General features: G+C 47.0%; 1 protein-coding gene across 1 annotated transcript in view; it reads right to left on the bottom strand.

The window, feature by feature from the left end:
- Positions 1-5,202: 5,202 nt before the first annotated feature.
- The window catches only part of ANKDD1A (ankyrin repeat and death domain containing 1A), a 40,139-nt gene continuing 31,673 nt past the window's right edge, over positions 5,203-13,668 (bottom strand). Inside the window, 5 exon segments of the mRNA XM_046652750.1 lie at positions 5,203-5,450; positions 7,363-7,567; positions 9,480-9,575; positions 10,584-10,682; positions 11,707-11,805. Of these exon segments, the coding sequence (XP_046508706.1) occupies positions 5,203-5,450; positions 7,363-7,567; positions 9,480-9,575; positions 10,584-10,682; positions 11,707-11,805 (747 nt within the window).

The following is a 13,668-nucleotide window of genomic DNA, read 5'->3' as shown; positions in this document are numbered from 1 at the left end:
CCATCCCTGAAGCCTGTGATCTTTCCACAAAGGCCACAGTGTCTTCTCTGACCACCTTCTGATTTGACAACTGTTGCAAATTATGGAAGCACTTGGTTGGGGCTAGCTCCGTGGCCGAGTGGTTAAGTTCGCGCGCTCTGCTGCGGCAGCCCAGGGTTCGGATCCTGGGCGCGGACATGGCACTGCTCGTCAGGCCACGTTGAGGTGGCGTCCCACAACCCACAACTAGAAGGACCTGCAACTAAGATATACAGCTGGGTACAGGGGGGGTTTGGGGAGATAAAGCAGAAAAGAAAAAAAAAGATTGGCAACAGTGGTTAGCCCAGGTGCCAATCATTAAAAAAAAAAACAAAAAGGAAGCACTTGGTAAACCATGAAGGTAGGGCTTGACATTTTTGACCGTTAGCATTGAGGCTTCCTTGAAACACACAGACGTTTCACTGTGTGTGTCCTGACTTCCCAGCTAACAGGGAGCCCTGTGGGCAGGGCCATGCCACACGTGGTCAGTGGTCACCACCTCACCTGGTGTAGTAATGAACCCTGGGACTGCCCTCCACTTTTTTTTCGAATTCTCCCTGTGTGAGCCACACCCGCTAACAACTTTGACTACTTCCTGACCTTACACCCTGATGACTGCCATCGTCAGCTCTGACTGATTTTGAGGGCTGGCCTTGAATGCCTATTCAGGCCTATTAGGCCAGGCTTCTACAGGCACCCCAGACTCTACCTGGCAAAAGCCACACCCATGTCCCCACTGCCCAAACCTGCCCTTTCTCTCCTAAACCATATCATCTCAGTTTCTAGCGTCGCTGTTCCTCAGACTCCCCAGCTAGAGACTCAGCCGTCTTGGACCTCTACCCCCAGCCCTCCACTCCCATGTCGCAGGCTGAGGCAGATGCTGAGATGAAACTTTGGATGCAAGATGCTTATTAAGGATCAAAGGAAGGAAGGTTGTGAAAGGAAGATGGATTGGGCAGAGGGAGAAGTTGAGCTGTGACGCAGGCCCGACCAAGCACCGGCTGACGGGTGGGGAGCTCTGGAGCTGCTAGTGCCCGTTGGAATAGTCTCATGGAGGACGGAAACGTCCAGGCCTCTCTGCACACCAGGACTCTCAGCCCTCCTGCCCCACCAGCTCATCTCTCCTCCTCCTCCCATGCTTACTGTGTTCCAGCCACACCATTCCCCAGATAGATAGGCCACACCTCTGTGCCATTATGTAGACTGCTTTTTGCTTGGAACATGCTTTCCCCACTTCTGTCTTCTCCATGAGCTTCTCAGACATTCCTCCCCCTTACCTTCCCAAGGAAGAATAAATCCCAAAGTTCTCTGCACACACCCATTACAGCACAGGCCACACTATGTTACATTTTGGTCCCCCCATCCCACCCCCCAACCACCAGCTTCTGGAGGACAGGAACCCCGCACTACTCAGCTCTGCGCCCTGGCTCCCAGCAGACAGCCTGGCACTCAGTGAACATTGGCGGGTGGTGGCGAATTGAGTGACTGTGGTTACACAGAACCAATCCACAACAGCTTGTCGGATTTAAAATTTCGCCATAGAGCTCCCAAAAAAAGAAATGGGTATTGAATTTAAGAGATGTATTTCAACATTTCTATTTTATTTAAGAACTTGCTTTTTTGTTGTGAGAAAAATACAAAATTCATTTTGCAAAATTCACCCAGATAAATGATCAAAGTCCCATGTGGTACAAAATACCTTTCCCAAATGGAATGGATGGAAGAGGAAGATTTCCACCCCACACAGCACATGCAGAGGAAGGATGCCACAAGGCACGGAGGCCAAGGTTGGGGGGGGAGCGTGGGAGAGTTCTGAATACAATGCCAACTGTGAGGCCTCAGGCAAGACACACCTCTCAGGTCATCAGGTTAATGCCGGTAAAATGGGTTGATTTCAAAGCCTCTTTTTCTTATCTTTTTTTTCTTTTTGAGAAAGATTAGCCCTGAGCTAACATTTGCTGCCCATCCTCCTCTTTTTGCTGAAGAAGACTGGCCCTGAGCTAACATCCGTGCCCATCTTCCTCTACTTTATATGTGGGACACCTACCACAGCATGGCTTGCCAAGCGGTGCCATATCCACACCCGGGATCTGAACCAGCGAACCCTGGGCCGCCGAAGTGGAACATGTGCACTTAACCGCTGCGCCACTGGGCCAGCCCCAGTAGACTTTATTTTTAAAAAGAGTTTAAAAAAACTGAGCAGAGGGGCCGGCTCTGTGGCTGAATGGTTAAGTTCGTGCGCTCCGCTGCGGTGGCCCAGGGTTCGGATCCTGGCTGAGGACATGGCACCACTCATCAGGCCACGTTGGAGCGGTGTCCCACATCCCACAACTAGAAGGACCTGCAACTAGGATATACAACTGTGTACAGGGGGGTTTGGGGAGATAAAGCAGAAAGACAAAAAGAAAAAAAGGAAGACTGGCAACAGTTGTTAGCCCAGGTGCCAATCTTTAAAAACAACAAAAACAAAAAAAAACTGAGCAGATAGGACAGAGTTCCCATACACTCCTCTCCCCAGCAGTTTCCCCTGTCTTAGCTTGATTTCGTGTCAGTACAATGTTCGCAGGTTTATGTGTAGGATAAATTCCTAGACATGGGATTGCTTTGGTCAAAGGGTAAAGGCATTTGTACTTTTAGTAGATGAGTAGACGAGGGGATTGTCCCATTGTGAACTCCCACCGGCCACGTGTGAGAACGGGAGCCCCTTTCAGCTCTAGCGGTTTTTATTCTCTCTCCTTCCCCAGGACTCAGGCCCAGTGGGTAACTTGGTGGGGAGTTTTTCTAAGATGTGGGCTCCTAAACTGGCCACAGCCAGCTGTGCCACATGCAGGAGAGCTCAAATCAGACAGAAACAGCTCTCAGGCAGAACTTCCAGGCCACCCTACACAGGCATCCTCCACGTTCTGTGAGACCCTGAGGCTTCCAGAATCACATTTCCCTGGAACCACCCTCTCCTACAGGTGCAGCCGAGCCTCGCGACGACCTGTGCTTGCCTGGTACCTAAAAGCAAAGGGCCAGACCAGCTGTGCTGTCCACTACGGTTGCCACTTGCCCCAAGTGCCTATTTAAATGTCAAATAATTAAAGTAGAAACTCAGTCCTGAGTCCCACTAGCCACATTTCAAGGGCTCAATAGCCACAGTTGGCTAGTGGCAAACATACTGGAAAGCACAGACCTGGAACGTTCCCATCCTCGCAGGAAGTTTTACTGGATACTGATGCTCTAGAGAGGTGACCCTTTATTTGGGGCTATTCAAAACGAGAAGAATGACAACTAAATGCAAGGTGTGATCCTGGACTGGATCCTGGTCCAGAAAACGGACATGAATGGCTCAACTGACAAAATTTGAATAAGGTCTGAAGATGGGTTAACAGTGTTGCATCAGTGTTAATTTTCTTTTGTTTTTTTTTTTTAAGATTGGCACCTGGGCTAACAACTGTTGCCAATCTTTTTTTTTTTTTTCTGCTTTATCTCCCCAAACCCCCCCTGTACACAGTTGTATATCTTAGTTGCAGGTCCTTCTAGTTGTGGGATGTAGTGCTAATTTTCTGATTTTGAAAATTATATTGTGATTCTGTCAGATGTTAACACTGGGGGAAGCTGTATTGTGAAAAGTATTTGGAAATTCTTTGTACTATTTCTGCAACTTTTTTGTAAGTGTAATTTCAAAATAAAAAGTTTTAAAACTTCAAAAAATATAAAACGAGAGAAAAAGGAGAGTGTGTGCCTCCTGGAACTGTCAAAGTGTACAGATAAGCTTGTGAAGAGAAACAGTGGTGGAGTAAGCTCGGCATTCATAAAGTCCCGTGAATGAGTTAAGGACGGTCCCTTCTGTAAGTGATGGGTGGAGCCCTTTCCCCAGGTCGGGGAGACAGAAATGCTGATGAGTTTGGCACCTGACCTCACCACCTGATTAGCTGCTTATCTATCCAGATCCCCAGTGTCTTCTCTGAAAAGAGGCCCCTTGCATCTCAGGGGACTGTTGCGAGGCTCCGAGGAGATAATGGAGATGAAATTGAGCTGAGAGCTGCAAAGGACCATACCTGTGGGAAGGGATGACCTGCAAAACCTGAAAGAGGGCCCTGGAGCAAGGCTGGTGAAAAAGATGACAAACATGGGCTGCTCGTCCTGCATGACTGTGCGTTTCAGTAGAAGTAGCTGGAGATCTGTTAACAATGATTTTTAAAAAGCCCTTAAATGGTGGGTCTCTTCTGTTCGGTGGCCCCATTCTGAGGTCCTACGCGCCTGAAGGTCTGGCCCCTCCGGTTACATGGCTGTGCACCTCCTGGGGGCACTGGGGTCTGCATTTGCTTTCTTCCTGATGCTTTCTGCAAAAGATGAAAATCCTATGGCCTCATGTTGCCTAAGCTCTGCCTCACAGAGCTGGTTTTAGGTTTTAATTGCCTGCCAGACGTGTTAAAAGAAGATGCAACAATAATATTTAAGAACATTTTGGAAAAAGAAAAAAGTCATGCCCAACTCCTCCACTCTGAAATGACTGTTTTTTCACAGCTGCCGCAGGCAAGGTCGCCACCATGCCAGGGGCTTTCCTTTCTCCCCTCAATAACAAGCTATCAGTGATTTTCCTGTTACCGCACGACTGCCACAGCCTTTATTACTATGGGTGACTGCCTAATACCCATCCTGTGGTCGCCCTGTAACCCACCCTGCCAATGGACATGATGGTGTTAAGGCTTTGTCATCATGAGCTGTCCTTCTTTAAAATGAGGGATTAGCACTAGACCCTTTTATCCCACTTGCCTGATGGTTCCATGGGATGCCCTGAATTCCAAGCCAGGCTTTAGAGATTGACAGACTCAAATAGGTTGTGGTGGCCTCAAAATTTTTATTTGACCAGATCTGATTGGTTCAACTGATATTAAGCTAGTTCTGGCCCATATGTCTTAATGTCTGTGAAAAAGAAGTCTGCAGGCTGTTCCAGCCTTACTCCAAATTGGAAGAAAAAAAAAGGTATAGAGGGCTGGAGAGAAAGAGATGATAACATCTGTGGCTTTGGGGCTATGAAGGTCACAGGTCCTCTGGGTCCTCTGGGCCAATACCCACATTGCACAGATGGGGAAACCAGGGCCAGGAGGCACTGTGATTTCCCCAAGGCTCCGCCTGAGTTCCAGAAGGAGGTAGGACCAGGACTAGGAGTCTGGAAGGATCAGAGCTCACATCACATCATTGTGGTCTGAGGAGCCCTTTGGGGGCCCTGCTGCATTCCAGCAGGGCCATGCAGCTCTGACCTTGGGGCCTGGCCCCGCCCTGAGCAGGAGCCGGGCAGAGGACACTCTTACCAGCCAGGTCTCTCCTGCTAATGGCCACAAGGCCCTCGAACAGTGCTTTGCTGGGGTTCTCGCTGGCAGTGGTCACGCCATGCAGCCAGATGAGCAGCATCCGGTGGCCATGCTCCTGGTAGCTCTTGGTGCCTGAGGACCATGAGAGGAAAAGGAGAAGGAGCCAACGTGGTCTGCCTTACAGGAGCCAGGTCTGAGCACGTGTATTTGCCGCCCTGTATGGCCTCCTGAACACCAGGCCCTTCTGAACATCAGGCCAGAGATGCGGGGGGAGAGGAGGAGCAGCCTCAGATGGGGTGGGGGCAGGGGTTTTGTGTCAGGGACCCTAGAACCTCCCCTGCCCCAGGCTTTCTCTTGAGCATCCACCATATATCCTCTTGGTGTCACTCTGAAGAGAGAAAGCATTGGCATTCACTATGGTACCACGATGCACATTACTATACGTTTCACCTCTTTGGCTCCTCACAAAATCTGTGGCCCTATTTTACGGATGAGAAAACAGCTTAGAGACAGAGCTGGCCACATTCTTCCCCCTGCAGTAGTGGTTCTCAACTCTTAAATGCTCACTGGAAACGCCTGGTAAGTTTTAGAAAACACTGACACCAGCACCCCCTAGCCCCCGCCCGAGATTCCGAAGTACTTGGGTCTGGGTGCAGCCCGGGGTCTGGGTGAGTGGTGCTAAAGCTCCCCAGGTGATTCCAATGGACAAGCATGTTTGGAAAATAAGCGCCCACACTCTTCAGAGCAGGTGTGGGGTTAACCTGCTAAATAAACTCTGCGACTAGGTCTGCTGTCCTGGCTGTGGACACACATGCTTGAGCACAGCTGTTGGGTCCACATCAGTCTGTTCACTGGTCCTCCGACCTTCCGCCACTTTTGGGCCCTCAGCAGACACTTCCTCATGGTGCTGCCCTTGGTGCGGCAGTCTCACTTGACCCAATTGTCTCAACTTCCATTTATTCACTAGCCCTTGCCCTCAGCCCTATAATATAGAAGTGCTCCTTTATCGTCCTTGAAAGTTCTTATCTGTTATAGAGCTTTTCTCACTTTTGGACTCCCTGCTCTATTCCACTAAGAGATTTGCATGTTGTTGTGTCAGGCGTCTCTCTAGGTTAATTATTTTAGCTTTCTAAGCAGTTAAGTCTGGTTGGGTTAGACGCTCTTCACTATTTTTCCCCAGAATGTTCATTTATACATTCCCTGGTTATTCTTTCAGATGAACTGCAGAATCCTTTAGTCAAGTTTCAAAAACCTCCTATTTTCATTTGATTAAAACTGGATCAAAGTTTTAATCCAATTTGGGAAAAATCAGTATCTACACAATATTTCTCTTAGGAATACAAAATGTCATTCCACTTACCCGTCTTCATCTATAGTTCAACTAATTTTTATTGTATTATTCATATGTGGCATTCGTATTTCTTTTTAAGATTTTCCAGATGAAACTATTATAGATGGAATATTTTTTTAAATACCTTTATATATTTTGCCCACTTATCAATGGAACAGAGGAATACTATGGTGTTTGTATATTTTATCATATATTCAGCTATTTCATTGAATTATTTTATTCTGAGTTTTCACGACTCTGGACTTCCTATATATAATTATAGCATCTGAAATTAATAAATTTCTCTCTTGCTTTCCAATATTTACACTCCTTATTTCTATTTCTGTTTCACGCCTTAGTAGCAGGGCCAAAATTTCCAAATACATGTTAAATAATAGCGCCGACAGCAGCTCTTCGCCTCTTTACAGGGAATGCCTTTAGCTTAGTGTGGGAATGATGGGTATCAACTCGGGCTGATTCCCAAGAATGTGAAGTTCACGGGTCAATGGGGAGGGAGAGGCAGAGGGCACAGCCTGCACAAATGCCTGGAAGAGGGAACAATCTCTCAGTGTGTTGGAAATGGCACGTGGTTTGGTGTGGCTGGGCTGCGGGTTGCACAGGCTTTTTCCGCAGAAGCACAAAAACCTGAACCCACCTCGATCGTCCCACCCCTCCACCCTCCGGTTGCTCTGGTTGGGAGAGGCAAGGTGGTACCTGTCCACTGCTGCTCGATGGCGTGGACGTGGGCCTCGCTGAACTCCCAGCAATACGCAAGCTTCTTCCATTCATGGGGCCGCAGGTACCTGGAGGCCAATCGCCACAGTACCGAACGGAGCTGCTGTGTTTCCTGCCGATGGTCCTGCTTAAAGGTCAAGCTCTTCCCAGAGGGGTCACTGGGATCCCTGCATGAGAGGTGGTCCTGTGGGGCACATCCCAAAATGCAGTGGCCATCTGGGGGAAATCCCTCCCAGCCTCTCCCTTGTAAGCCTGGACAGAGAACTGGCGTCATCGCAGGCCTGGGGCTTAGTTAGTGTCCACTACTCTGGTTTCTGACTCTGTGCCTTGCCGTGACCTCTGGAACCCGAGGTGCTCACACTGTTCCTCCATCCAGAATTCCTGTTCTCACCTCCCTGTCCTTAACCCCGTTGTCAGAGTCAAAAGACCACCCACATGCCACCTCTTCCAGGAAGCCTTCCCAATTCCTCTCTTTTCTCTGTGTTCTTATAGCATGCGTGTCAGTAGAATGACTCAGAAGCTGTGGCTAAAATCAGGCAAGCAAGAATCAGGCACCGGACTTGCTGAACACCAATGAGTAGTAAAGGGTAGGGTACAGAATTCTTTCTATGCAAACCAGGTGATAAAATGAGAGGTTGCAAAAGGATTGTGTGATAGCATAAATTAAACCCACAAAAGCCTAAGTAAGCCCCTCTAAAGGAAGTGGATGCAGAGTTTGGGCTGTTAAAAAGCTTGGGATGGGGAAAATCACCATGGTGTCGGCAGCTCTGAATCTTACATCCTAGCCAACGGTGTCTGGCCAGTCACCTGTGAGGGGATGACCTGGGGGCTTGGCTCTTGCCCTGGGTGGTAAAAACCGTTTCCCTAGAGCAGTGTTCTCAGCAGTGTCTACACATTGGGGTCATCTGGGAGCTTGAAGAACCACTGATGCTTGGCCCTCATCCCAGAGACTCTGACAGAATTGGTCTGGGGGTCAGGGGGGTGGGGGGGGACTTCTGATCCTAACGTGCACCGCGGGCTCAGTGTGAGAACTTTTAAAGCCTGACGTGGTTTAGAATTAAGCACAGGGATAAATCATACGAGAATCTAGCATATCAGCGAAAGAGAATATCTTGTGATTCCTGTGGAAATTTGTTATCGATAACTAATTTGGGGATAGTGATTTTTTTAATTTGAGAAGTGTAAGAGAAGTTTACTAAGTTTGTAAACAATATTGGAAGGTTTAAGAGATTTGAGATTCACTTTATTTATGGGTTTAATTTACTGGATTTACTAGGATAATTTAAGAATTTAGGAAGCATTTGAAATGCTTAAAAAAACTATTATATTAGATTTCATTCCATTTAAAATGTTCAGAGTAGTTTAATTAAGTTTAAACATGGCACTACACATTAATCAAAAAGCTTCCTTGAAAATAATTGTTATAATTTACTACTTGTGTAACTAGAATAATAAGATTTATAAAATGAATTTAAAAGTTTATGGAAAACTAGGTTTTGTAATTTGCAATTTAATATTAATTTTTAAAACTGAAGTAAATGCAAAAATTATTTTCTTTGTATAAAAACAACCCTCAAAGACACCAAAAAACTCCCCACCCGATCCTCATTGGCTGACAACTGGATTAGCAAAAGCATAGCCTTACATTCTGCCACTCCTCTTCCCCAACTCCACAGCAGACATCACTAATCAATCCCAGCACACATTCCTTCTGGGCTCAGAAAGTTACCTGAACGCAACACCCCAAGCAGTAGTTCCAACCACCTGGAGATGGCAGTGAGAGGGAACCAACTAGCCACATCTTTATTCACACATGCATGCATGCATTCATCCACCAACCAGAAGCCACAGCAGTGCCCAGTAGTATCCCCACACTGGCATGGACCACAGTCGGCCTTGTTTCAGTGTGGTCTGGATGCTCACCCATCTCCAAATGCTCACAAACAACCCCGCTGCTAGATAAGGCAGGGATTATCACCCCCTTGGAAAGTGAGGGGCCCCTGAATTGGTCAGGGCTGCGGTCCAAAGCCAGTTTCACAAAGAGCCATGGCCGTTCCCTTTCCAACACGGAGAGACCAAGCTCAGGGTCTCAATACCTTCTCCCATCTGTAGAAACGATCGGCTTTTATGATCATGTCCACCAGGCTGACGTGGTTGCTGCGGGCGGCCACTGCCAGGGCGGTTTTTCCTTGCTGCAAGTAAGAAGAAGGAAGGGAAGCCAGAGTTTCCACAGGAGGAGGGTAGTGTAGCCTTTAGCACTGACTACAAACCCTCCAGACCAAAGAAAGTGGTCTCCAGCAGTCTACCCTGGAGAGCAGAAAGGCTTTCTGGGCATGTCGAGGCATGTGGGAAAGTCACAGGTAGAATAAGGCAATAATGATAATTCCAGCAACCATCTTGTGTGTTTCTGTAGAATTTAGGAAGTCTTAGAGCTTATGAAACTCAGCTCACATAACTCTTCAACATCACCTGTGAAATAGGCATTACCAGTCCTATTCCTCAGAGGCAACCAGAGCCCAGAGAAGGGGCTTGGGCTCATCATATCAAGTGTGCTGGCCTCCCCTCCCCTCAAGGCTCCCAGCCCTTTGCTCCAGGCCTCCTGCCTGGTGCTGGCCCCAATGACTGTCAGGGACCCAAGGGTGATAGAAAGCTCCTCTTAGCATTGGGTCAGCTGCCCTGGGGCCCAGTTCAAAGCAGGGATCTCCTCCCAGGTCATGCAAGCACCCTTCTCCTCACGAGCCTGTGACCTCTGTAGCCTCATACCAAGTCTTCACTCTTCTCTGACCTCCAGCCACCTGAGGAGGTAGCCACCCCAGAGGCACAGTGAGCTGGGAAGTTTCCCCCACCCCTGTCCGACCCGCAAGGTGTTGTAGGGTGATGTGCGCTCTTCCATTCCTTCTCCCCCATCCCCACCTGCTGACTCAAGGAACTCAAAGTCTGATGGGGACCATGAAACAGAAGACAACCATATCACACGCCTGGACCAGGAGAGGGGCAGACCAAGTGTTGAGGGACCTCAGAGGAGGCAGGGAAAGGTGGTGCAGGGGCAGGAGGCTTCCTGGAGGAGGCAGCATTTGAGCTGGTGTATAAAGGATAGGAGGCCTTGAATACTCTGAAAGAAAGAGGCGTTTGTAGCAGGGTCTCTGGCAAAGAGGGAGCCATGAACACTTGAAAGGGAGGCGGGTTGTGAGCAGAAGTACCTTATCTCTCAGGTTTAAGTTAACCCCAGCGACGAGAAGCATCTCAGCTATGTCCTGCCAGGCGTGCTCAGCAGCAAGGTGGAGGGGCGTCTGCTGCCTCTGGAGTAGAAGACAAGGAGACAGAAAGCAGAAAAGCATGAGCCCAAAGCCAGAACAGGACCAAGGTAGGTACAGTCCCAACGGGGCTTAACAAAGTTTCTCTAAGAAATTATGGGGGTGGGGTAAACTGGGTTCAATCACAACCGTAATATTCACCAGGGAAAATCTGGTAAAAACAAAAAAGTAAAGAGAATAAAAAATATCACTTGTTGATCCTAGTATGTTTCTTCTAGTCTTTTTTTTAATGCAGAATATTCTTAGTTGGTTGGTTTTACATATTTGAGATCATCCTATATACATACATTTGGCATCTATTTTTCTACCTAACATAACATTTTCCGCATGATATAAACTCTGATAAACACTATTTTTAATAGCTCCATAATTACATGTCCGTACTATAATTTACCTAACTACTCCTCCACTACTAAACATCTGGGTCGTTTTCAAATTGAAGACTGATAAACAATGCTGCAAGGAATATCTTTGTGCACGAGCTTTTAATGTATTTCTTGAGGCTCAATTCCCAGAAGTACAAATACTGATCCTTTTAAAGGCATGTGATATATCCTGCCAAACTGCTTTCCAGCGCTCGTGGTTGTGCGCTGGCTCTGAGCGCTGCATGGTTGGGGGTGGGTTGTGGGGGCAGGGATTTCAAAGGGCTTCTGACATCACAACTTCAGGACGTGGAGCCTCTTGTTACCCAAGGCTGGCCCAGTCACCCTGCTCTGGGAATTTTCCCTAAGGAAAAATAAAATCAATGAAAGGAAAAGGTTGAAGGTAGGAAGATGTTTACCGCAGGGTTATATATATCATGGCAAAAACTTGGAAATAACCAAAATGTTTAAAATTGGGGAAGGTTAATAAAATAATGCTACTCTCAACAAATATTCAAATGCTTTTTACAAGCTAAAAATGCAATTCCTCATCTCTGGGCCACGCTGGTAGACTGCAGCCAAGCCCTGCCAGCTTGGGAGGGTGCCCAAGGCTCCCTGGGGCCCAGATGGTTTCTGCGGCCACTTACATTGTCGGTGGCATCCAGGTCACTGCCGGCGTCGATGAGGAGCTGCACCAGGGCAGGGAAGTTGTGTCTCACAGCAAGGTGCACAGGAGAGGCGCCCTGCTGAGGGGGGAGACACAGGATCAATTGACGGGTTCCCCTCAGGATCGCCCTGCTGCAGGCTGGTGCTGGGGGATGGGCTTAGGGAGGGGTATGGTGTTTCTGGGTTTGGCCCCTCTCCTTCTCAGATGGGTGGCCTGAGGCATTTACAGCCCTGGAGCCTGAACCCCTGAGCCCAAAATGGATCCTCAAGGTGGACGGGGGCTTGAAGAGCCAAGTTTGAGACTTCCTATGCCAGGAACTCACAACATGACTTCAGGCAAACCATTTCCTCTCTCTGCTACTCATTATCTGGCAAGTGATGTTTGCTAAGGTCCCTTCTAGCAACAACACCTTCATGTTCTCTAATCTCTCCTTTAATCCACACAGGAACCTACGAAGTTTATAGCGATGGTATTCTTATTGGCATTTCCATCTTACAAACGGGAACTCTGAGGTTCAGAAAACTTAAGCAACTTGCCCAAGGACACGTAGCTAATAGAGACCTTGTATTATAAGACTTTCTACCCCCAGCACCTAGGTAGGTGCTGATAACTATTTAAGTATGAAATGAAAGAATGAGAGAGCAGCCAGGACCAGAAGAGAGATCTCAGTCCAAGTCCAACACTCATGGCAGGCCTCGCTCAAGACGCCATCCCCAGTGGTCCCCAGGGACCCGACTACATGACAAAGTGGAGGTACTGCCACACCATCCCTCTCTCTAGGTGATACAGTGATACACATCCTGTGGAGTAGTATAAAGCCAGTAAAATCAATGGTATAGAGCTATACTTATTGTGGGAAAACACCCTCACACATCGAGTATAAAAAGGTTACAGAACAGAATACACACACACACAACAACAACAACAACAAGAATGCCCACTATTGCCATTACTAGTTTAGGCCAGAAAAAAAAGGTTTAACAATATTAGAAAAGAAGATTTTAACAATAACATTATTTGTAGGCAACGTGATTGTATATCTAGACAGGTTAAAATAGTCATTACCCCCACCAAAAAAGAAAAAATCCTAGTAGAATTAATAAAAAAGTCATATAGAAGATAAAAACACCCAAGTCAATAGCATTCCTGTATTGAATGCCTACAAAAAATGACATATAACTTTAAAAATATATTCTATTCACAATGACAGCCAAAAAATATAAAGTCTATGAAAGATATCATTGGAAATGGATATGACAAAGGCAAACCAAAAGCTATATAATATCACTGAAGGATGTAAAAGAAGACAGAAAGAAATGGCAAGAGACCATGTTCCTGGTGAAAAAACAAAATATTATAAAGATGATCATTTTCTCTTATATTATTTACAGGTTTAATGTAATCTCAAACCCAAATTTCAATAAATGCCAAAAAGTATTCTAAAACACATCTAGAAAAAAATTTAAGACCAAGGTAAAACCACGACAGAATTTCAGCAGTGTCCTCAGAACACTGCCAGACAGTCGTGAAATCAAAATCAGGCCAAGAGAAGGTCCGTTGTGAGAGTGATGCATGACTCGATGAGCCTGGAGACTGAGAGCTACAATGTGGCTCCCCGAAGCGGCGGACGATGGAGTTACAATAGCCAAATATGCTAGACATGGCCTCTGTCGTCCTGGAAACAGATCAGGGGGAATGTGGTGGGAAAGAGGAGTGGAAAGAAAGCAAGTATTGCCTATAATTCTTTTACATTTTATTTATAAAAACCAAAAGAACCAAAGGCATCTAGTGAAAAGCCTTCTTCCCGCGCCCGTCACCCACCTGCTCAGTTCTCCCCACTCCCCATTCCCACTGCTAGCCTCTGTCACTGCTCTTATCCTTCCAGAGACTTTTTTAATGTATATACAAGCAAAACCTTTTTTTAATTAAATTTTTATTTTGA

This window comes from Equus quagga, chromosome 2, assembly GCF_021613505.1.
Source record: "Equus quagga isolate Etosha38 chromosome 2, UCLA_HA_Equagga_1.0, whole genome shotgun sequence".
Classification (NCBI taxonomy): domain Eukaryota; kingdom Metazoa; phylum Chordata; class Mammalia; order Perissodactyla; family Equidae; genus Equus; species Equus quagga.
This window is presented reverse-complemented; position numbering and strand designations above follow the sequence as displayed.